The sequence below is a fragment of the Osmerus mordax genome, chromosome 5 (assembly GCF_038355195.1).
Source record: "Osmerus mordax isolate fOsmMor3 chromosome 5, fOsmMor3.pri, whole genome shotgun sequence".
Classification (NCBI taxonomy): domain Eukaryota; kingdom Metazoa; phylum Chordata; class Actinopteri; order Osmeriformes; family Osmeridae; genus Osmerus; species Osmerus mordax.
In genome coordinates this window covers 14348114-14372930 of record NC_090054.1, presented here as the reverse complement: position 1 = coordinate 14372930, position 24817 = coordinate 14348114, and the positions used below count along the sequence as shown (strand labels likewise).

At 45.0% G+C, this 24817-nt stretch overlaps 1 protein-coding gene across 1 annotated transcript; it reads right to left on the bottom strand.

The window, feature by feature from the left end:
* Positions 1–243: 243 nt before the first annotated feature.
* On the bottom strand, positions 244–24817 carry pcsk2 (proprotein convertase subtilisin/kexin type 2). The gene is made up of 12 exons (XM_067236288.1): positions 24611–24817; positions 22438–22542; positions 18582–18695; positions 17894–18002; positions 17672–17709; positions 12669–12745; positions 11066–11154; positions 9991–10166; positions 8725–8940; positions 7356–7456; positions 5405–5632; positions 244–1340 (listed from the first exon to the last, which is right to left on the bottom strand). The coding sequence occupies exons 1-12, from the start codon at positions 24794–24796 to the stop codon at positions 851–853; spliced, it is 1929 nt and encodes a 642-aa protein (XP_067092389.1). The 5' UTR covers positions 24797–24817; the 3' UTR covers positions 244–850.

The window sequence follows — 24817 nt, the reverse complement described above, 5'->3', positions numbered from 1 at the left end:
CTACAGTCAAATTTCACTCCTTCAATTTCCTGAGACATTTTGAGATCTTTTGTCATCTGTTCCTGCCTGCCTTACTGTCGCAGAGTGGTGAAAATCACTCAAGTGCTTTAACAAACAGCTGCATAAATTTAGTATTATAATATACCGTACGTCAAAGGATATGAAATACGCTTTTGAGACGAGACCACAGGCTGCAAAATAAATCACAGGTTCCTTCTCGTGTTTATATAAACAGCACTTGTCACAAAAATATCAACAGAAAGAAGTATCACTGCTCTGCTTGCAAGATATTAAACTTTAAGTAGAATGACACGGAAAAATAATTTACAGTCACAAACTGTACATCAGTTGCCTGATTAGAGGTGGAGGGCAGGGAAAGCAAAAACATGATATAGTGTAAATACTGATGTATATATTGTGTTTATATACATTTTTGTAAAAAACATTGAAAGCTGGATGGGATCTTTGTTTTCTCTACATAGAACAGATTAATTGAAGGTTACGTATTATCATGATTGGATAACTAGAAACATTCATAGAAGGTGGGGTGGCTAAGTCAAGTACAGAATAAACTAAAAGCAAAGGAAAGGCTGAAGAGGAGAGACAGAGAGGTAGAGAAACAGGAAGGCGGCGAAGGGGAGAGGAGGGCAAGCGAGACAGGAGGGTGAAAGAGGGAAACAAGGTGAGTTGTGGGACGCAGGTGGAGGGGGGCGTCCGTCCAAGGAAGTGAAAGACAAAGGGGGGAGAAAGAAAGTGAGAAGGAAAGAGACAGGAGAGAGAGAAAGAGAGAGAGTGACACTGAGAGAGAGAGAGGAAGTGGAGAGAGTCATTTCATGCAGAGAGTGGTGAGCTAGTTTTTACTCAGCAGACTCTTCAGACTCCTCTCCACGGCTTCATCCAGCTCCTCCTCCAGCTCCTCCTTTTTGGACATGGCCAGTTTAGACTGGTAGTCGCGCACTATCTGGTCTATGTATGGGGCACTTTGTGTTCCGTGCAGCATGAGAGTCCACTCCTTTAGGACCCCCTTCTGTGGCTCCTCCTCGCCGTGGAATCCCACTTCGAGGAGCCAGGTGCCGCGGGGGTCTTCTCCCCAGGTGTGGGTGGTCATGAAGGGCCACTTGTCGAAGCCCACCTTGGCGTCATCATCTCGGGGCCGGCGACTCAGCAGGATGGATTTGGTTCCCATGGGGGAGGTCATGTTGATGTTGAGGTCGCCACGGCGACTGGCGTTGACGGTAATCACAGCCTGGACGTGCTCTAGGTAGCGGACAAAGTTGTCCTTTCCCTGGCAGGCGTCCGTGGTGATGGCCAAAACCACCTTGTCACCTGTCTGGATCTTACTGCCGAGACAAGGGGGAGAGGAAAGAGGGTTGAGAAAATGTGAAGAGGCCGATGAGGCGAGAAGGAAAGAGAGGGCGTTTTTGTACGGGACTGCGAGCAATCCAGTGAGAGACGGCAGCACACAAGGAGGGGAAGGGACAGGGACAGACCCAAGATGCGGAGCGATGGGAACGGATGAGGTGGGAAGCGGGAGGCAAGGAGAGATTGGACGCACTGTTATCGGTAGAGTGGCTCGAGGTGTCGCTGTGTCTGCGGGTGCCCGAGGGCGTCCCATGTTTACTTCCGCCTGCTCCGTCTCCATCTCTCTTTGTCGCCTCGTTTCTTCCTTTCTGCGTTTCTCTCTCTCCATCCCTTTCGCTCTCTGTTTTTATCTCTCCCCCAGCTCTCTCTATTTTGCTCCCGCCCTCCCTCTCTCTCTCTCTCTCTCTCTCTGGGAGCTCCAGCTATTACCTGACCTACTTACCATGGGCCGAGTGCACACTAATGGAGCACTGGGCTTTTTCAGCTCTCACTCCCCACTACACACAGACAAACAACTGTGACAGATATACAGTACACCCTGCCTGCCTAAACAGGAAAATTATCACACCACTGAAACCAGTGACTCGTACTGTCAGGGGTTATGGTAAACTCTCAGAGCTGTCTCTGATATCTTCGCTGTGTGACCACCCAGAGAGAGAGGGAGACTTTCTTGTCACCGGCTTTGAGGCATGGCTTCTGTGTCACTAGTTCTATTCATCCTATGGGATAAGATAGCATTGAATGAAACCTTAACATCAAGGCATCCTCTGAAGGCGTTCATACCTTGCCTGTGTTATTCCTTCAGAGTCAGTCTTAGCAGAGCATCTCAGGATTACAGAACCTCTAAGTAAATCTACCAAGAAGAAGAAGAGCATCAAAGGACGTGCAGGGTCACTGTGTGTTTCTGAAGAGCAGGGGGATCTAGAGGGTGACTCTCCATAGACAGGCCTGGAGGGTAGCCGGGGGCAGAGTGCCCATCGAACATAGGAATATGGATGCACTCCAATTTACAAACAAATGGCTCATAGAAACACAAATTCAAGTCTAAAAGGGAGTGGAGGCTATGACATGTAGGCCAAATCATGAACAGTATGTGTCATATAAATGCAAACGAGGCACACAAAAGCACAAACAAATTACCCAACCCACCCTTATGACACAAAATTGCTTTGCCCTACCAGGTTTCCAGGACCTTGCAACAACACTCATATTGGACCACCAGAGATGTCCCTACATTGAAAATGCATGAAAGAGTAGAAAGAAGAAATTGCCTTGTTCTGAAGAGGCTGGTGGAGAGAGAGAGAGAGATAGAGATATCTAGAGCGAGAGAGAGAGATAGAGAGATAGAGATAGAGAGAGAGAGAGAGAGAGAGAGAGAGAGAGAGAGAGAGAGAGAGAGAGAGAGAGAGAGAGAGAGGCCGGATGGACAGCTGTACCATAAGTGGACCTAATGGCATTATTTGAGGCAGAGGCCACATCTCTGTATTATAACTGCCCCATCAGATAACAGAGGGAGATGGAGGGAGAGACCATGTGATGGGGTAAGAGAGGGAGAGAGAGAATGAAGGAGAATGTGCAGTGGAGATGAGCTGTGTACTGTACCGAGCTGGAGAAGAGAGGTGGAGAGGAAGCAGGGTTTTTACGGCGAGGCATTTAGGCTTGATTTAGCAGCTCATTGCGATTCATGGCACAACGATAAATACTCTGTGGAGGAGTTTCACAGAAGTCCACAGGCGTTGAGTTAGGAACTTGGACAAACAGTACAGAAAAAACAGAACGTTCAGAACTACTGAAAGGTAGCTCCATCAATTAGATCAAGTCAGAGATCGACAATAATAAATGGAGCAGATTTTTGGCATAGTCTAACAGTAATCTAACGTGTGGGAAGAGTCGGAGGTTGCAGATGACTTAACCACTTCCTGTGGAGCGATAACCCAGAAGGCATCTGATCTGAGGAAGCCGGCTGGTAGGTTAATGAGGGAAACTGCGAAATTCATCTGCGACCCCCATCACCCAGTGGACTATCAGCTGCCGACACATCCAGTAAGAGCCGTCGCATGTTGTCATTCTGCACAGCCACTTGGGCTAGTGTCAGTCTGTGTGTGTGGGTGTGTGTGTATGTGTGTGTCTGCGTGTTTGTTTGTTTGTATGTCTGTGTGTGTGTGTGTGTGCACGCGTGTGTGTGTGCATGTGTGTGTGTGTGTGTGTGTACTTCCACATTGGTATGAATCATCCACGTGTGAGTAGGAGTGTAAGGGACTGCATATGAATGTGTGCCAAAATCAATTCGTTCCTCACAACTGATTTTCCCAAGCACCAGGTGGAGAGATCCCATCAGATAATATGCGATGAATAATTACAGGCTTCAGTCATAGAACAGTGAGAGGACAGATACGTCTGAGAGGAGAGATTAAACCCCCAGAGCTCACGGCTGATAATGAGAAGTTCTGACCCAGCTGGCCCGCCCCAAACACAACCCAGCAGCCCCTATCTGATTGATGTCCAGCCATAGGGGGTGTGTGTGTGTGCACGAGTACGTGAGTGTGTGGATGCCCGCATCTGTGTGTGTACATCCGTTTGTGTGCCTGCACGTTTTTTCCTGTGTGTGTGTGTGTAGTTCTCATGCAGGAAGAAGCTGTTGTGATTCCGTGTTGTAATTACCCTTCAGTCCTGATGGGGACTGATGTCCCGTGGAGCTGGGAAGACCAGAGACCTGACAGTTCCAAATAACCTGCTGGAGTTACTGTATGTCAGCAACCCCCTTCAGGCTGTCCTGCTGTTGTGCTCTCGGCCTAAAACTGAACTCACACGTCGCGGAAGCTAGAAAGACATGCGCGGATCTTAAGGGAGTCAGATGGTTGAGCGGTTAGGGAATCAGGGGCTGTAAATCGGAAGGTTGCCGGTTCGATTCCCGGCCGTGCAAATTACGTTGCGTCCTTGGGCAAGGCACTTCACCCTACTTGCCTCGGGGAATGTCCCTGTACTTACTGTAAGTCTCTCTGGATAAAAGCGTCTGCTAAATGACTAAATGTAAATGTAATGTGACTAAGGATGAGAGCTGTTGAGGGAGGTCTGCTTCCTGTGTGTGTCTACCGCAGGTGTCCCTGGTGCTCGAGGGGAAAGCATTTCCCGTCAAATGAATGTTGCCGCTGTAGGTGGTATTGTTCCCAGGGTTTCTGTAGAGCTCTATGCCACCTTACCTCCAGCTAGTTGTACCCTGGCTTTATAAAGGCATTTGTTAGGATTGCTAATATACAGGTCCTTATCACTATGTCACACAAACACACACACATACTATCTCCATTTCGTCTTGGTCTTTCTGGCATGGGCTAATTGCCATTCTTCTGTGTTTTTGAAGTGGCCACCACTGTAGACCACTGATTAGAGCCAAACATAGAAGATATGGCATTCTGTTACACTCGCAGGCCACTCTCTCTCTCTTCTTTCTCTGTCTCTCACACACTTACACACAGAGAATGCCTCCACGCCTGTCAGTCTATCTAATTGACAGTGTTGCCAAGGCGCGCTATGGGGGACGATGCGAGGTGGTCTAATTATAGCGTGTGATAGAGGATGAGGCTCATGCAGACACACAAGAGGAGACAAGGACCTGAAGAACCAAGGGCAGACAGACAGGCACACATATAGATGTAGTGGGTAAATGGGAGGCAAGGGAGGACTAGAGTCAGGATGGTGGTGGACTGAGGGAGAGAGAGAGACAAAGCTGAGATGCCCCCCCTCTCTACCTAACACAGACCAGATGGCTGGACTGTAATCAGAGAACTGCAGTACCCAAAGGCCTGTTCTGCTGGCGCTGGGAGCTTCCAGCGCTTTTGATAAGAGGCCACAGAGTGGTAGCACTTGTGTTTGATGGGGTGAGCCTGGTGAATTGCACAAGAATTACCAATAAAACGACCATTCTCATCCTCCTCCTTATCATAGCCCTCATTGTTGCCTACTATCCTCCACCACCACCTCCTCCATTGTCATCATCATCATTATTCTCATCATCGTTTTCATCATGGCTATCGGTCCAACTCACTGGGTCTCCTGGATCGATCCGGCCACACAGTGAAAGCGTTCGGGGACAGTCTTCCACTCCTTGGCCATCTTCACCATGCCGCCGGCATCCAGCACGCCGTACCCAAACAGGTGGTTGAACTCGAGGCCCACGCCGTTCCTCCTCCACTGGTGCACCTCATCATGTAGCTGGTTCCTCTTGGAGGTCAGCACAGACAGGTGCTGCATGTCCCTCCACGTCAGGTCAGGGCTGGGGGGGGGGGAGAGAGAGAGAGAGAGAGAGATGGAGGAGGAACAGAGGGAAAGAAGAGGATGAGAGGAGCAAACTAACTGATACTGGTGCACTACAAGTGTTCAGTTGTTTGTTTCCCACATCTTGGCAAGCTTCAGCCAATACAATTGGAAAAGAGAATCTGGCTAGCAAGGGAACATCCCTGTTAGACTAAACACAGCCTGGGAAAATAAAAAGATCTGTGCTCCACAGCAGAGAATAGGCTCTGGTGCAAAAGCAGATAACGGGAGGCCGGCCTGATCTGTCGATACCATGTAATGATAAAAAGTCTCAGATGTCTGAAGCTAAAAGTGTGTGTGCGTGTGTGTGTGCGTGTGTGTGTGTGTGTATGTGGGTGGGTAGACAGCTGGCTGGGGCTGCCTTATCTAGCCTGTGTGTAATGACAGCTTTGTTCTGCTGTGACTCACACAGTTCTGTCACCACACACAGTTCAAGTGTCTTTGGTCAGTAAAAAGGGTTCCCGGGTGCTCTAACAACACACCAGCTATTTACCCTTTAGGAAGGCCTAATGTCCGTTCCTACTGACAGCAACATCATTGTTGTGTCTTAGACAAATAGAGTGTCTTTGCTCACTGTTAACTGGTGTTGGTTACTAATAGCACCCGAACAATCTGACCAACACCTCTGTTGATAAAAGGGCATCTGAGAGCGGATAATTTAATTTGATTTCCTTGGGGAGCAGAACAATACTAACCCAGAGTAAAAAAAGGTTATTCATTTGAGAAAGGGTGTTCATTGAATGGCCTGTGTTCTGCATTTTGTAGCCGGTGAGGATTAAACTAAACTGAATATTATTTACATCAACGGTAAATTCATGTTTCAAAATGTGTAATTCAATTCGAGTCACTGCTACCACGCAGCCAATCTTTGTAGAAATAATAATGTTTTTTCATGGTTCACATCAATCAGCGATGGCCACAATGGGAGGAGTTTGTGAGTATAACAGACACATGCAGTAGGTCTTCAGGGGAACACCCATGCACTTTACACATCATTCAGCTCACACTGCCTAACTGTCTCAAAGTACACGGGCCAAAGATTAATTAATAAAACTCTAACATGCCCTCTGAGTCTCCATCTAACCGTATAAACATTGTGTTGCAGCCATGCAATGAGCGTTAAAGAGCCATGAAACATGCCAAGACAACTTTGTGTCTCTGGCAGGAAAACAAAGAGTTTGTAATGAGTGGGCGAGACAACAAACAGAGTTTGGTATTTTGAGTGAGCAGCCCTAATGGCAGTTTGGGGAAATAACAGATTTCTGTGAAGAGCAGAGATATGAAGTGGCTCTCTGAAGATCACAGAAATGAAGAGAAATAATTGGGAGAAAATCTCTGCGAGAGAGAGAGAGAGAGAGAGAGAGAGAGAGAGAGAGAGAGAGAGAGAGAGAGAGAGAGAGAGAGAGTGTGTGTGTGTGTGTGTGTGCTATGTGGAGATGAAAAGAGATAGAGAAGATGGGGTATGTACTGTTAACTATGTGAGCACTTCAGAGGGTTGGACCAGCAAACCCTGGGCACTAATATAACACACATCTCTAAGTGAGAAACTGCTCAACACATTAAAACTCTGGAAAAAAAACTGCGGAAACTTGGAAACACTAACTGCACTCCTCTCGGAGGTGAACTCTGTACAGTACTGAGAAGAACATGGTTGATGAGTCGAAGTAGTGGAGGGAACATACTTAGCCTCCAACGCCAGGGCAAACACACCAGCAGCCTCAGGTGCAGCCGCTGAGGTCCCAGAGTGCCGCAGGGTACAATTGCCATACAGGTCTGTGGTGGCCTACCAAAACACAATCCAAGAAAACAAATATGGCAGTCAGCAACCATAACAATGAACAACAACAACAATAGCCACAAATGTAGGGAGGAATTTAAAGCAGAGGAGATGTTAAGATTGTAAACAGTGGCGAATGAGGTAAATATGTGGTTGGTAATATGCCGTTAATTATTGATGATCAAGAATTCAATATTCTCAGTGTGATGGAGAACCAGGGGAGGATCCACATCTGATGTGGGTAACTAGGCTGAGAGAACCAAAACTATCTGCTCCTCAATACTCTGAGATCTGACAACATGAACAGATTTCTTTCTGTAAAAAGCTGTTACATAGCACCTCTCATGTCGATGAAGTTGCTTCAAAATGTCGATTTTCCGACCTTGGCGGTTAGGTTGGCTGTCACAGCCAGACGTTAGTTCCTCGAAAGCAAAGAGGATTTTCTGACATACTTCACAAGTCTTTCCCCTTTTATGAACAATGATATTTATCTATAGCACACCCTAGTGATTCACACATTTTTCCAGGCATGCCTCATCTGTGGCATGCTGCAATTCCCGAGATGAAGGCTGAAATAAGCGCCAGGCAGACTGTTGTGTCCTGCTGGTGTCTGTCCAAGTGACAGCTTTCAAGTGAATGCCGTATCTCTCACAGCACTAACTCTACATGCCACATGACAACTGCAAACATTTATAGATTTCTCTTTGTAAAAAAAGATTGGCCTCTCCCTCTTTTCATCATCCCTGTCAGTGAAAGCAGAACATGTGAGGACCCTAAATTAATAGCAGGACCGTCAAGGGGTGGGTCAGTGAGCTGTCTGTCTGAGTGCCTGAGGGAAAAGCTGGCATTTTAGAAAAGCACTGATCAACTTAGTCACGGGAGACAGACGTGGCGTAACTGAACACTGGAGCCCTCCTCTCCCCAAACATCTCCTTGACATTTCAACGCTGCCCAGCAATTACAAGGCTACAACCTCTCCCGTCTCCTTCACCCTCCTCCTGCCAGGTTCTGTCTAGTCTTCCTAAATGAGGTGGGGAACATATGAATGTCCGGTAGATTGAATGGACACCATTTTTGTGGCCTTTGGTCAAATGAAAGTGAATGGAACAGTATTCGTGAAACACTGCATGGAACAAACAAAGCAACAACAAAAAAGAAGAAAAACAACTACAAACAGAAGTTCCCAGATAAATCAATATTAATCCCACACACCAGCAACCATTTAACACACCATCCATCCACCCACCCACCCCCACACACACATACACACTTACCACCCCAGCCTCTGGGTTCCGCTTGCGTCCATTGCTGAAGGTGGATGCTAGGGTGGAGGAGCAGCTCTCATCATAGAGGGCCGTGCGCCCATCGTTGATAGCTGAGTTGATTGAGATTGTCCACATGCTGGAGGCGTAACCGTCGCAGTTACAGTCGTCATAGCTACCACCGTCTCCTGAGGCCCATACATAGATACTGCCTTTTCCTCCACGTCCCTACAACGCAACCAAACAGAGAGGATCCAAAAGAAAAAGAAAGTAGCTTGAGGTATGTCCCAGGGCATCCTGATATCTATATATGTGACACACAGTGAAGGTAGCGGGGGGGTTAGAGGTCAAGTTGGGCTTGTCCTCTCATCACACTATAGGAATTCTGATGCTGTGTTTGCAGTTATGAGGAACTGGTCATCCAAACGGCTCCACCCTCTTGAATCAGCAGAGAATAAACAGCATCCTCGGACCACTATACTGCCTGGTGAGGACTAATGAGGCGACATGAAACATGGAGGCCTCTCTCTCTCTCTCTCTCTCTCTCTCTCTCTCTCTCTCTCTCTCTCTCTCTCTCTCTCTCTCTCTCTCTCTCTCTCTCTCTCTCTCTCTCTCTCTCTCTCTGTCTCTCTCTCTCTCTCTCTCTGTCTCTGTCTCTGTCTCTCTCTCTCTAGAACTGTTTCTGTGGAACACTGACATCACCTCAGGCCCCCGCTTAGGCCCCAACACTCACAGACACGCCACACTCCTGGAACATTCCCTGTGATTTATTTCCATTATCCATGGCAATTTGCAAAACCAAGCCGCCACGCTCAAGATGCAACTAAGTGTCTCATTTAGACTGAAGTGATTGGAGCAGGGTGAAGGCGACAAGTGTTTCTCGACTGGTAAGAAAACATACGTCGCTACTTTATGGAAAATCCTCTAATTGAATAATCTTTTTCTGTTGTAGGAAAGAAGTAATTTTTTTCCTGTAAAATGTACAGCATTCATAGCCAATGCAACATCTTATATAAGTGATCCTTAGCAGTGTGGGCCTGAGTGGAACAGGGCTTGATCAGCTGCGTTATTATCATCAGGGATGACGGCACATTTGGAGCTGTTCGGCAGCCCCGCCTAAGACAGGGTCATCCTGGACCACACACCACCTCCCCCGCAATGGGGCGCTATGATTACTCAAGCTGGTAATTGGCACTGACACGATCAGCATGCTAACTCAGTGTGTGTGTTTGTGTGTGTGTGCATGTGTGGTGTTTCCAATGGTGACTAGCTCTCTACCTTATTAACCCCATCAGCCATGGCCTGGAGGGTAAGCTCTCGGGGCCCGTCCACGGTCTTGCCGTCATCAGTGGGGCCCCAGCTGGCACTGTAGATGTCAATGTCTTGGGGCATGTGACTAATGGAAGACGCCTCGATAATGTCCGTCATGAAGGGCTGATCCAGCATCCGAATTCCTGGAGGAGGAGAGGAGAAAAATAAACTCTTCTGTGTTTACATAATATATACACAGTGTATATAGTATGTATTAGGATGGATCTCTCTTCACTAAAAATTAATGGAGTAAAAAATAACTGAGGTTTGGGAGAAGACAGCACCAACTCCTCCCCATTCACTAATCCCCTCAAATAATATGTACACCTCTGATTCATGTGTCCACAGGAGGCAAACGGCTTGGCTTTGCAACCAGCACCCTCATCTTGCATCAGATTTGCTATCAGCCTGTCACTCATCTCTCCAGTAAAATGTCTAAACATATTCTATTGTTGGTGTGGTCTTTGAACTCATGAACAAATGTTTATAGGTAAGATATTGACAGCGGTAAAATAACATTTCTAGCAAACAGAAACAAAGCTAGATTGCTACAATGGTTATTTTCTTCTTCACTGATTCCAGAGCCATATCCTTTCAGAAAAATCTATAAATAGTGGAAGTAAGACATTGAAGTTAAACATAAAAAATGTAAGAAGCATCTTGAAAGAAGGTTCTGCACACAGGCCTTTTGAGATCAGAACTATTTAAGGTTCTAACTCTTACATTTTAAAAAACATTTAGTTTTCTAAACAGTTCATGTAAAAACACATTTAGGGTTCAAAACATTACATTTAAATTACCATTAAAAGTTCCAACAAAAAGGTTCCAACAGAAAATTATAATTTAGAGCTATAAATGGTACGTACATTTTTTTTTTGGGTTCCAAACATAACAATTATACTAATTGGATTCCACAGTACATAAAAAAAATACTAAACAGCCTATTTAGGATTCTACTGTAGTGAGGGAACAATAGCTTGTCTTTACTCTGTCACACCGCTGCCCCAACCAATAAGGAGTTACAACACGCATACACACATACCTGCCACCCTGGAGTTGTAGGCCACTCCAACTCCACAGATATTGTTATTGGCTGCAGCGGATACCTCCCCTGCACACCTGGTCCCATGGCTGGACAGACACATAGACACAAACACACATTAACATGGACCAATAGGGACCATTAGAATGTATAGAGGACATGGAACATGTTCTATTTGTATCTTCTTGATTAGGGACCCTATCTTTGTGTTCTCGGCATAAATCATCCAACGTCTGCCTTTGAGGGGGAAATCTCCGGTTACAAGACAGGCATGGCATTTTGGGTCCGAAATCAATGGAGATTAGCGTTAGAAAATCCATCATTTTGACATCTGGATAACATTAGCTTAAGGAGCATGCTGAGCCCCTGGCACATTCATCTAGTTAACACGCAAATGATTAAATCCCCTATTTGGACTAAAAACAAATGGTTTAGTTGGATGTGATTATATTTGGTAAGTATTTGTAGATTATAGTACAAATACAGTGTACATGACAGCAAGAAAGGTTGTGTGTTTGTGTTTGTGTGTCTTGCCTATACACAGCATATAATGTACGCTCCTCCCAGCCTTTCTGTGAGCCATCCCAGCATGCATTGCCACAGACAGGCAGCTATTTATAAACAACCAGCTGATTAGCCATCCGTGCGTGCTTAGACAGCAGAGGCGACGCTAACAAACTAACACACACACACAAATACACATACACACACATGCACATGTACAAACGCATGCATACACAAACACACACATATACACACGCATATACAGACCACACACACAGACGTACCCAAACAAACACAAATTTTCCCTGTTCCGCTAGCTCACACACACTGCCTGAACACTTAGGAAGAGTGGAAGAGAGAGGACACAAGAGGACGAGAGAGGACACAAGAGGAGGAGAGAGGACACAAGAGGACGAGAGAGGACACAAGAGGACGAGAGAGGACACAAGAGGAGGAGAGAGGACACAAGAGGAGGAAAGAGGACATAAAGGAGACACAAAAGAGGAGGAAGGTCCTTTTTTCTCGTTTAATTGCGGTGTCCTTGAGGTGCCCTGGCAGAGTGGCAAGGCAGCAGTGGATCATGCAGTGTTCGACGGCGATGGGAGAGAGATAAGCTACTATCGGACCAAACATCTGATTCGCGAGCGTCTCGACCAGGAGGGGAAGGGAGATGGCGAGAGAAAGGAACGATGACAATCTGAACCTCTGTGTTTCTAAGTGTCCTGCAGGCCAGGGCAGATTTACATCTCCACAACTGTGGCTGCAGGATGGAAACGTGAGCTATCTGCAACTGTGGTCAAGCTGTAATGAGATCTTCATCATCCAATTCTGTCAGTTCCACTCTGTGACTAAAGGATATAACAGCGTTGCGAGGAGAATTGTTTTTATATGGCAGCAATGTTGTTATGGCAGTAGGAGCCACATATACATTCCATGATGGATAGAATGTCGGGGAAAATCAATATGAATACTAGGAGACCTGGTAGGTCTACTAGGCCAAACCCTATAGCAGCCAAGAGAACAGATCATTCTTTTTATCTATATGTCTACCTCACTTACTCTCTCTACAGAAAACAAAAAAAACACACACACACACTACCTGTTAAACCAGTCGTCCGTGTAGCGGGGGTAAGGGTATGGGTCGTTACTGCTGAAGTCATAGCTGGCCTCCGCGTTCTGTAACGACAAAACAGGAAGAGTCTTGGTAAGAGAGGAGAGGAAAGGGGAGGAGAAAGAGAGAAGAGATGTAAACTGTCAGAGAACAGGGGAAGCTGCGTTAGTGGTGCATTGACCTTATCGCAGCAAGTCTTGTCTAGAAAAGCCTGGGCTGTGTTCATGAGCATTGTTTACTCACGACTGGCTTGATCTGGGGGGTTTTCCAGAAAGCAGGTTACGTGACTTACCTGGGTAAGTTAACTCCCCAGCTGACACCCAGCATTGTAGCAACATTTCCAGTAGGTTGCTGCAACATTGTGAATCAGCTGGTGGGTTAACTTACCCGGTTATGTTGCATAACCTGCTTTCTGGAATACCCCCCTGGTCTGTTTCCCTTACCTCTGTGGAGGCCCTCCTATCATTGGACCTCTACACTTCTACTCCTGTAGTTTGCAATTTTGCAGTCTTCGACTTTGCTTTCAGTTACTGAACAGAATGGTTGAACTATCATACCCATAATTTGAGTGTAATACCAAGAGTACAAACTCTCACACACACACACACACGCACTCGTACACATGTATACAGAAGCACACATACATACATACACACCCTGCATGTCTTGTTCCCCCTGCCCGAGAGTGTTAATTCTGAGGTAATACTGAAGTAATACATGTCCACAACAGGGAGCCTACACTGAGACAATGACACCCCAATTACTCCCTCCATTTAATTCCACGTGGCCACAAGTAATAGGAGCGGAATTAACTGCAGGAAAACAGGAGAAAACAGATGCAGGAGCCCCACATCTGTCAGACAGTCATCAATCTAGCCTGCATAATCAGCAAATGACTTGCTCTGGGCGTGTGAGCGCACACAGACACACACAGACACACACCAGCACACACATACTCACCAACACACCAGCACGCACACAGACATCTGTAGGAGTGCAGCGACACATCCACTCATCAGTCAGTGTTATTAGAACTATTACTTTACAACACTCTCTCTCTTTCTCTTTCTCTGCTTCTCTATTTCTCTCCTTTTTCTCTCTCTCTCTCTGAGCAATGAAATTGCTTAATTTGGGTTCATTTGTAATTCCAAGAACTCTACATATACATTTTGGTTTCATATTCATTTCTTCTTCTTTGCCACGAATTGACTGATTGGAAGCTTCATATCGTTCTCTCCTGTAACCATGCTTGTTGCTTTGTATCCTCCTCCCTCATCCCAGAGAGGTCAAAGCCATGATGTGACATTCAACTTGCAGGTTCCGTGGGAGGTCCGAGGGCTGACAGCTAGACACTCCAGATCATTGGTAAAGTCCGGGGGAGGTCCCAGGGCAGACAGCTGGACCTATCATATCACTGGCAGGGTCTCGGGAGGGGGGGGGGGGGGGAGATCCCACAGCAGACAGCTGGACCTATCAGATCACTGCAGAAGGTTGGAGTTTGACAGGTTCAAGGGCAGACAGGCCGGGCTGCTAGACTGGCATCTCCAGGCTCGACTCGGTCAGGGACCGTGAGTCTGAAAGATGCCAAGCAACTGTGCCTGCTGGCGTGCTGTGTCATTACCTCCATGTGGAGCAAGTAACTGTGTGAGCAGTACCACAGCGAGGCACAATGCTGCATGATGAAGTGTATTTTGAGGGGATGATACCTTTGTAATCCCTCTGGCTGGCAGTGACAAAAAGGGGCCATGTGTGTGCAAGCTGGAGAGGTGGATTCTGGGTTTCCTCTTTCTCTATCTTAGCGCCACAGAATCCAACATTTAAATCAGGAAATGAGTGGGGAAATGATGGACCTCAGTTGCAAAGTAACTAATGACACCTGAATGCATCCAAATACTCTTCTCGCTTACTCTCCCTCCATCATCTCTCACTAGCGGAGAGAATAATAGTATCGAAATTGGCCTATTTCTAATCAGTGACACAAGAACTTGTTTCTTTCATGAGAGGAACCCATAGGCCCTGCCCAGACATGACAAAGACAGGAGTCATCTGAATGATGTTCGCTCAACAAACAAGCCTTTCACTGCTAATGCCCCAAATGTTGTCCATGTCTACCCAGACTTTCAAGAAGTTTCCACTCTATGGTAATACAGGTTGTTTCAGCCTGCTCTTGATGTTAGTCCCCGCTGTATTGAGGTGAAGCCATCGATACAATAAAAAAGACCTGATGAGGAAGATGTCTCACACAGAGGCTTTCCTACATGCCCTTGGGCACCACTTGGGTTATTCCTAATCATGAGACTTAATATATCATGTGTCGCTTATGGTGCAAATCCCAGAAGGTTTCTGGTATTACAGTAAGGTAATTTACAGCTAACATGCAAAGGACTCCTTCAGCCAGACTGGACTTGTACTGTTACTTGATGTGCCGAGAGTAAGACTGACACTGTACAGGTACAGTTCCTTGTTAAAAACATATACGTCATTTGTATCTTTGCGCCGCCATCTGCGTCAAGCACTATGCTAAGCGCCACGCTTAATGCCACTTAGATACAAGAAGGACACACGGTATACGCGGTATGAAATGCACCATACCACTGTGTGACATCACCACATGTTGTCATGGTTACTTCCCCACAGAGTGTGGAAGGGCAGTAATATTTCAGGAGGAGAACAATATTGAGGCTCAAAATCCAATAACAAAACAAAGGTCCCTGTACACACTTCAGATGGCTCTCCTCTTCTCTGCTCTGCTCTCCTTCACCTCTCCTCTCCTCACCCTCCTCTCCTTCTCCCCACTCTGCTCTCCTTCCTTCTACCCTGCACTCCCGTGTGACCTCTTGAAAACCCTATGTCAGAAATGTATTGTATGAGAGACATGTTTCACGTTATGGATATAAGCAGAAATCCCTTTTATTTACTATGGCCCTTTGGGTAGGTGTAAGTCTCTTGAAAATTGTAGTATCTAGGGTTATCTACAGCATTTACCAGTGAAATAGACAAACAAAATAAACACATTACTGTAGCACTTGCTTCCCTTTCACAATGTCCCATTTATTATATTTTTTAAATGTCTCTGGAAAGCCTCCTTAATAGTTTCATGGCTGTCGACGCGGAACAAATATTTAAATTACGTAAATGGTTTTATTCAGATTTTTAGTGTCAATGGACTTTGAATGTAAATGATTCCTTGATTCAAGAACTAATTCAGTGTTTTTCTTTTTATTACAGTATTACTGTATTATTATTTTGTGGAATCCCATCAGAAACATGGCCCACACAGACACACCCACACCCAGGCAAACCGCACAATTTTATGTGTACTAATGCAAGGCAGTCAATGGCAGCTGATTGTGTTTGTATTCTAGAAAAATCTGGAATTGAAGGGAGCACAGTAGTCTATAAAGGGAAGTGAATATGAGCAAGTTTTTTAAGCCTCTTTGTCTCTCTCTCTCTCACCCACCCAGCCACCCCCTCCCCACAGACACACACAAATACATCTACAGACATACACACCCACAGATGGACACACCCACACATACACACACACTGTATTCACAGTGGGATCACATACACAACATTAATCTTTCCTCGAACTGTAATTGAATGATAGAGTGCATGGCGTTGTGTCAGTGTTTCACCGCTTTGCGGGGGTTCTCTGTGCTGCAGCATTGGAAATGCGTGAAAAGATCAGAGAATAAACAATTATTCAGAAATACAGTGACACACATGCAAACACATACACACACACAGGCAGGAACTGTGGTGAACTGAGTTTAAGATGTGTTCACAACGGGATCCATCAGCCCAAAAGAACATGCTCCTGCTGCTGTTTCACCCTGGCTGAGACGCTGAGGTTATTTTGGGGAGAAGACTCATTTCCGTTCACAGGCAAAAAACACACACATGCACACACACACACAAAGAGACCTCTAAACACGACGTGAAAAAGAACCATATGCTTCCGATGGCTGAAAAAATATATCTATTTGTGCATCTTATTCCATTTCATATTTATCGGTTTCAAAATAGTACACAAATGTTTACTTAGTTAAAATGTTAAACTGTTCATTATTGACTCAATTGACCATCTGATCTCTCACTCTGAGTAGATTCTCTTTTTCAGCCCTTCAGCTGGAATAGAGAGAGCACAGAGTTGAGAAGATAGAAAGCTGAGAAAGTGGAATGTCTGTATTTACTAGTGAACGTCTAATAGTGCAGGTTTACACCCACCACGTGGTTGTGGCTTCGCCGTTCATTCACACAGGTCTATTGGACATGGGGACACACACACACAATGTATTTGATTGGCCGAGTACTGCACAGAAACACCTGCAACCGCAAGGTGCAGGTATCATATCGCTACCATATCTCCAGCCTGTTGTTTGTCACTGACTCAGACCAACACACCAGTCACAACTCTTACAGGTTACTAGCACACTACAGCGCCCAAACAACACAAACGTTGCCATTTCAGGTGTTCAAGCAGTCATCCACTGAGTATTTATGCTACTGGACATATATGTATGATCCTTATAGTATATAGCATTTTACAGCAGTGGGACATTTAGAATGGCTTCTTGATAGATTTCCTTTTCCTAGATTTTTCTTTTTTGCCAGCGTTCCAGCTAACAACAACAGCTCCTGTTTTCTGAGGCTCTATTATCAGTATTCTGGAGTTGGCGTTTCACATTATGCAGTAGCAGCTACCCTGGCATTATCTGTGCCTGTGACAGATCACCCTGCCAAAGAGCAGTGCACATTAACATTAAACAGCTTGGCTGGCCTCCTGCCTGCCTGTCTCCACGTCCTCCAAGGATACAAGGAGACTGGTCAGCCATGAAGGAGACTTGGAAGAAACCTGTCATGGGCACCACACAAAAACATATACAGGCTTCGAATGCCCCACCTCAAGTCTGGCTGTTTCCACTTAAGTTTAGTCAATTAGAGGTAAGCATTGTCAGTTAGCAGATTAAGTAAAATAAAGTACTTACATAGTTGGAAGCAAGATCCGGGTGAAGATAGTCAATTCCTGAAAGATTATTTAAACAGGAATAAGTTACAATAAGTATATCAAACCTAAAATAATTTAAACGTTAGACCATAAGTGGGCGAAGTTAAATCCCTAACTCATTTGTCCTCATTCTTCTTTGTAAGTAAAGCTTTAAAGTCAACAGAAAATGGTGGATCTTGATAAAGCTGTCAGGTGTGCTCACCATCATCCATGATGGCTATGGTGACCCCCCTCCCGGTGTAGCCCAGCTCCCAGGCCTCTGCCACGTTCAGGTCCAGCCCCGGGGTCCCGTCTGCCTGACCAGTGTTTATCTGGAACAAAAACCAGCCATCAACAGATGCTGTGGTTCAAAAACTTCTCAAAAACCCGCAGTGGCATGAAGATGTGTGCGCGTGGAGGTGGGTGTTCAATCCTGGTCCTCGAGAGCCCCTGTCCTGCATGTTTTAGATGTTTCCCTGCTCCAGCACACCTGATTCAAATGAATGGTTATTACCCGGCTTCCACAGAGTTTGATAACAACCCATTCATTTGAATCAGGTGTGCTGGAGCAGGGAAACATCTAAAACATGCAGGACAGGGGCTTTCGAGGACCAGGATTGAACACCCCTGGTCTAGGTAAACAGCGCGGGGGGGGGGGGGGGGGGGGGGGGGAGTGGGGGGGGGGGGGGGGGAGTGGGGGGGGGGGCAGCCCACAAGTGGAGGTTCTGACATAGATGTACCTTGGAAGTGGCGCGGGCAATATTTGCTAGACTAATGAGAGAATAAATTCAGGGGGGCAGCGTTAGTGAATGTGTCTGGGCTCCGGAGTAATTATAGCGGTCTGATGTGGGCAGGTGTGAAAGGTCAGCCATCAGGCTGGCAGCCGAGTAGCTGCCGAATGGATCGCTTACCAGATACCACTGTTTGGAGAACAGAGGGTCGCTCATGTTCACTTCCAAATCATTGATGTTCCGGTAGCCTCGTTTCTGGCGGCCAAAGCCTTCCTGGTCAATGACGTTCTTCACCTGTGGAGACAAACCTTGGTGAGTGCCTACTGAGGAGGAATAAAGAGACCCTCGCTTCTCAGGCAGATTCGCCAATGACCGAACCTCCATTTAAATGGGATGTCACTAATAGACGCAAAAGCACATTTTGGTTAGAAGCAAGTATATTGCCTTTGTACATTAGTTTGACAAATATCCCTCCACCTCTCCCCCTCCCCTACGTCCTCCAGCTGTGTATGATGGAAAGAGGGGACATCCTATAAATTTCCAGTGTAATTGTATTTCTCCCATTCTGAATCAGACATACAATGACTACAGCTGGGGCCTCTGCTCCCCCCCCCCCCCCCACACTCACCCCCTTCCTCCCTTCCTCTGCCTGGCACACAAGAGAAAGAGCTTCCAAATTGTCGTGTATGCAGAGAGGGTCTCAACAGACAAGAGAATCGCCCTGATTGCACTCAAACACCTTCACGTGCTTGTTCCCATCCTCAAAGACACTCGTCTCTGAAGGATCTAAGACATATGGGCTTTGTGGTTTGGACTGAAGAGCTCTTTCACAGCTTCCCCAGTGATGTTCAGGCCTTTTGGTGATAACAGAGGGACATACAAACGATGAAATAGTGATGACAAATGAAATCAAGATCAACGGATTTCTGTTTGACATTTAAGAGTTTACTGTATGAGAACACAGTTTGGTCTAGCTAACTGTAGTGACTGTAACTTTGGTGATTGAGTATCAAGACATAAAAGCCGAAAAGGCCCACATCGTGATGAACTATTCAAATTCAGAACAGTTTTAGGGGGACCAGTGTAACATTGAACATTGATCACCAAGGACAGTAAATAATAGAAATGTCTGTGACTTTGAGGCTGTTTGCTAAGGGTAAAGGTAATTGGACAAAGATCCGACGGTGGACAGAAGGGTGACAAACTCAGACAAGACGGCTTCATCCTCTCTCCAGTTGAAAATGGGAGCCATGGCATCATTTCTGGCCTAAAGTAGGCTCTCTATCTGGAACTTATTAGGAGTACAAAAGACCTTGTACTACTTGTCATCAGCCTCTCAAGGACACGGTCACTTGGTTTGAAGGCTTAGAACTCCTTGTACAGGATCCTTATACAGTAATAAAGTCGGAGAGGGGGGCAAGAGGGAGAGAGAGATAAAGAGGAAAAGAGAAAGAAAGAGATGAAGAGGGAGAGAGAGAGACATAGAGAAGGGGTGGCTGACGAGAGGAGTTTTACAGGTTTCGCCTTCCAGCTAATATCCTCAGATGGAATTAACATTATTTTGCATAATGGTTGACTGAGATCTACAAATGAATTGTAAATCATTAAAACCCCTTTCAAGATTGTTTCAAAGGGACATTTTACATGCTGGCTTACATGCTGAACATTAAAGAGTGTAATTTAGACTGCAGATTTCTATGTTACCCACGGTATATCTGAAATTACTGCAATGTGTTGTACCATTTGAACAGTCTGTAACGGAGATTGGTAAAAGAGGACTATTTAAATGTATTTCTATTGAATAGAGTAAAATAGTCAGTGAGTACTCTGTTTACCTTCAGCAAACACAACTAAGAGAGTGAAAGGAAAGGTCATTGTCCAGTGGTTTACCATGGTTGATAAGGAATCAGCACTTAAGCCAGAGGGGAGGAGAGAGGGGTCTTATTGTTCGTTGTTTATTTTAACAGGCCCAGGCGTGTAAAATGGGTTGTCCCTTTCACCGTATCAGTGCAAAACAAAGCAATAAAAGCAATAGCAATCGACAAGCAAAACCAGAAAAAGGACATTTCAATTTCAATTTAACGGAGGTACACAATGATGACCAGGGGTAAAAATGCTTTTTTAACAGCTTTGCGAAACCTTACTTATACATTTGGTTCTTTCAATATGTTCTTTTGAACATGAAAAACAACTACGGCTAAACCTGTGTACGTCAAACTATCTTTCCACAAGGCTAATTTACGCTTCTGTGTAAGGTGATGACACATGTCAAAGTGGAGGGAAAAAACACTCTCCTTGCCCACCTTCCTCACTTGTCCTCCTCTATCTTCTTTCCTCTGACCATCTGCTCCCTTCATCTCATGGGAGCAACCACAGTGTTTGCCTCTGAGCCAGCCGGCCAGCTAGCCAGACCAACAGACCGTCAAAGAGACAGACCAACAGACCAACAGGCAGGCAGGCTCTCCAGAATGTCCCAACACCCACTCACATCATCAGATGCAGCCTGAGGCCTCGCCCTCACCCTCGTCCCTTGGCCCTGCCCGCAAGCCTGCTGGAAACACCACCCAACTTCAAAGAGCTCATCCCCTCAGTCCTTTCACCCCATCTGCTCTACCCCCCCCCCCCACCACCACCACCACCTCCCTCACTCTCAATCATCTCTCTTTCAGATCACAAAGATGTACATGCACACACATTCAGGAGGATTTGTTATCTTCTAACATGGCATTCTTTCTCAGTGGAAAGTATGTTCAAATTGGCTTATGAGATCTAACATAAAATATAAAACATGGAGTAACTAACTGGGTCATTGAATATAAGCTCCTTTTAAGGAAAAGGCAGACAGAAAAATATGATGAAATTGTGTGGCTCAGTTGCTGAATCATGATACAAACACAAAAAGTCAAAAGAATTGCATTGTCACATGGACCATACTGAAATCAAACAGTACAGTACATACAGGTGAAAGTTTGAATTAAGGTACATGATAGACAGTCAAAATAGTGTGGCTTCCTTTGGCAAGCTTGTTAGGTATAAGTAAATCACAGGTGAAGAAAACTAGAAGCAGCAGGGGTCCTTTCCACCCCCACTCGTATAAGAAGCACAGGGAAGCTGAACTTACTAATAACCAGGTGACAGCATGTCAGCCAATAGATGAGAAGTGACTGCCCCTTACAGGAAGTCAGTAAGGCCATGTTTTTTCTGCTTCACCATCATTAGCCATATTAGTTCTCTGGAGTAGCTCACATTTATTTTCATTAACACCTCTTACTGGCACAATAACAGAGGCTGGATCCTTGTCTGCACCTGTTGTCTGTCCCCAGACAAAACAAATATATTAATGTATATTCCTTAATAAGTCAAAATATGGCCATTTATATTGTGAAGCATTCGGTTAAGAAACTGAATTTTGCATCTGCATTGGTGTTTCCTTCATTTGAGACTAATACTAATGTGTCCTGGACTGTGTCCTAAGGTACTTCTGGAAGCACATTTCTTAAAACAATGGCCTGAAATTCATGTCAGTAACAAGGTGGCTTATTTACCTTGCTATCTGCATAACATGACCAATAGCTCCTGACTCCAACTATTGTATGTACTAGTCTATTTAAAGTGTACTCTATGATTGTCTATTTTTCTCCACAAGCTCAGTGGAAAGAAACGATTTCCTTGTTGCTTTTCTGAAGATATGGTGTAGTTGACCAGAATCACTTCGTACCTTATATCTGAACACATAAGTGGCATGATTAACTGCCTGCCTCAAATATCATAATTTATATAGCCACTCCATCGTACAGTTGTTATACAGTTGTAGCAGCTAGAGTAATCCATTGGCAACACAATCAATTATAGATATCTTTTCTCCTATGATGTCTAGGAACAGGCCGCTTTCAAATTAACAATTGTTTTGCAGTGGAGGGGGAGGTGAATCGTTTCTATGGGAACCTGGCGTGTGTGTGCGTGTGTGTGTGAATGTGTGCGTGTGTTTGTGTCAGTGTGTGTGAGTGTGTTTGAGAGTGTTGGTGTGTGTCTGTACCCTACGGTCCTTCTGGAGACGCTGTCGGTTGCGAGTGCTGCGTTTGCTCCGTCTCTGAGGGATGTCCTGGGGATAGAAGTGAAAAAGCCCCTCTCCAAAGGGAACCTGGGAGGGAAACAGGGAAAACGTAGAGGAGGAGGAGACGGGAGAGAACAAGAAAGAGATTATATATATCAACAAATATGGACACATAGAAAAAGGAGCACAGAGAAGGTCCTATCGAGATTGAGAAACAAGCAGAACATCATGGTTGTTTTTGTAGTATAGGTGTAAGTTCCTTGCGATATTTAAAGGCTGTTGAGTGCCCTTGCTGGAGTCAGGCAGAAGAAATCCCAGTGGACGGAAATTAGATGCATAATATGAGCTGTGCCTCTGGCACTGCACAGATTAAACATCTCCTTATGTTTTAACAACAAGCAGGCTATCAGGTCACTGGTCTGAATAAAACACTTTTATCTGCAGGATCAGGAGGATCAATATCGCTACGGATGAGGATAATTATTACTGTACTCCAGTGCACTTTAGGCACTCCATGTGTTATCAATTGTATTTTCGGATTGATCACTCCTAAAATCATATAAGGAACAGTGAATCCAAGGAGATTAAGCTCAATAAAGCCTGTTTTATCCTTATCACTATACAGTATGTTACCTTAACAACATGAATTCCATACAATTAGATAATTAAATCATTAGATATGTCACTCTCCCTCCTATTCTCTATAACTATCTCTCTATCTCCCCTTTTTTCTCTTTGGATGTACAATCTCTGTCTCAAAGTGATTGTGCGTGAGTGTGTGTGTGTGTGTGTGTGTGTGTGTGTGTGTGTGTGTGTGTGTGTTTATGTGAGCATGTGTGTTGGCCCAGTATGTTTCTCAGATTAGCTAATTAAGCACGAGTAGCAGCTAATTCAAATTGCACAGATATTGTTTAATGATGCATGTCCTAAGGAGACAAATATAGCCAGCTATTACATAAGAGTCATTACAGGAAACAACCATGAAAGGGAGAACTGAGGCAGGTTAAAGCATCTTGATACAAGTTTTGAGCAATGAAAGTATGAATGTAGAATTGCATCCTAATTCGTGGCAACCTATTTATCTTTATGTTCTTTGATGCTCCATTGGCTAGCGCTCCAGCCAAATGCGCCCACGCTCCTATTTTGACATGTTACACGACGCCTACTGTCAGGGGATAATTTCCCTTGCTCCATCCTAACGGACTCGTTATGGTGCTTGACGCATGCCGACACACTCTGCATTTATTGGGCTAGGTAATGTAAGATGTTGGCTGTGGAGAGAGGAGGATGATACAATATGATCGTAGTATTGTATACTTATTATGCGATCTAGACGTCAACACAGACTTTCGGGCCTTTTTGCAAATGAATAAATGCCTACATCACAAGTGTAAACATCACTTCACAAACAAACGAGCTGACCTATACCAAACAAAGCATCACCTCCATGACACATGCAGGTGAGACACAAGATCTTGAGATGGTTTCAAGGACAAGATGTCACAGCAGGCCGTTAGTGAAAAGAGCTCTTGTAGAAAAAATAATCTTAGAGTTTAATCTTTTCTCCAGGAGAATCAAAATTGCAATGGGCAGTGGCCATAAGATGTCATTCAGACACCTGTTCAGTAAACTATATGGAACAAGCGTCTTTTAAAATTGAAGCAGAAGAACCAGCACAGTGTTACCTTCACAGTGTTCCAGGTAACTAATTAGATTTCAATTATCTATGGAACGGGGATGTCCCCGTCCACCACGCTGTCTGATGGACAGCGTGGTGGACCTGATGCAAGCCTTTAAGAGCCGGACATCAACCGTAACAATCAATTTCATTTGAATTTGAAGGACTGGAAATATTAAAATGCACACAAAAATGTTGGGTTAATTAGATAGTGATAGCTATACATTCGTTAATAAAATACAATTTCTAAATAGATCAGTCTGATGAAGAAATTAATAGACTATGTGAAAATAAAAGACTAAATGTTTTCCACAGGGGTTTATGAGGGCCTTTTTATATTCAGAAAGACTGACAAGTATGATGGGAAGACATAGGCTATTTAATAAAATAAAACGAATAGGACTGGAGAGACCCAGGCTGTGTTTTTCAATAGACAAAGGCAATCCATCATATAATGAAACACAATAAATGTCATACCTTACGGACACTCTGGTACCCGTGTTCTGTGGCAAGTTGATGCGCTTCATCATGAGTGCCTTCATGCAGCTGAACCAAGAGATGATTTGTGAAGATTCCTTCCTCAGCAGTTTGCGTCGCAAGGAATAGTGCGTTTAATAACATCAATCCGACGGCTGTCCCATGTCCAAAAGATAAGCGCATCATGTCAGCCTTGTGAAGGTGTGC

What these genes read in the sequence shown, in the direction of transcription:
- pcsk2 (XM_067236288.1), bottom strand. Translation starts at nt 24,796, where the DNA reads ATGATGCGCTTATCTTTTGGACATGGGACAGCCGTCGGATTGATGTTA. An exon ending in TCTCCAAACAGTGGTATCTG is followed by an intron (nt 18,003 to 18,581) that starts GTAAGCGATCCA and finishes TTTTTGTTCCAG; the next exon opens with ATAAACACTGGTCAGGCAGA. An exon ending in CATAGCCATCATGGATGATG is followed by an intron (nt 17,710 to 17,893) that starts GTGAGCACACCT and finishes ATAATCTTTCAG; the next exon opens with GAATTGACTATCTTCACCCG.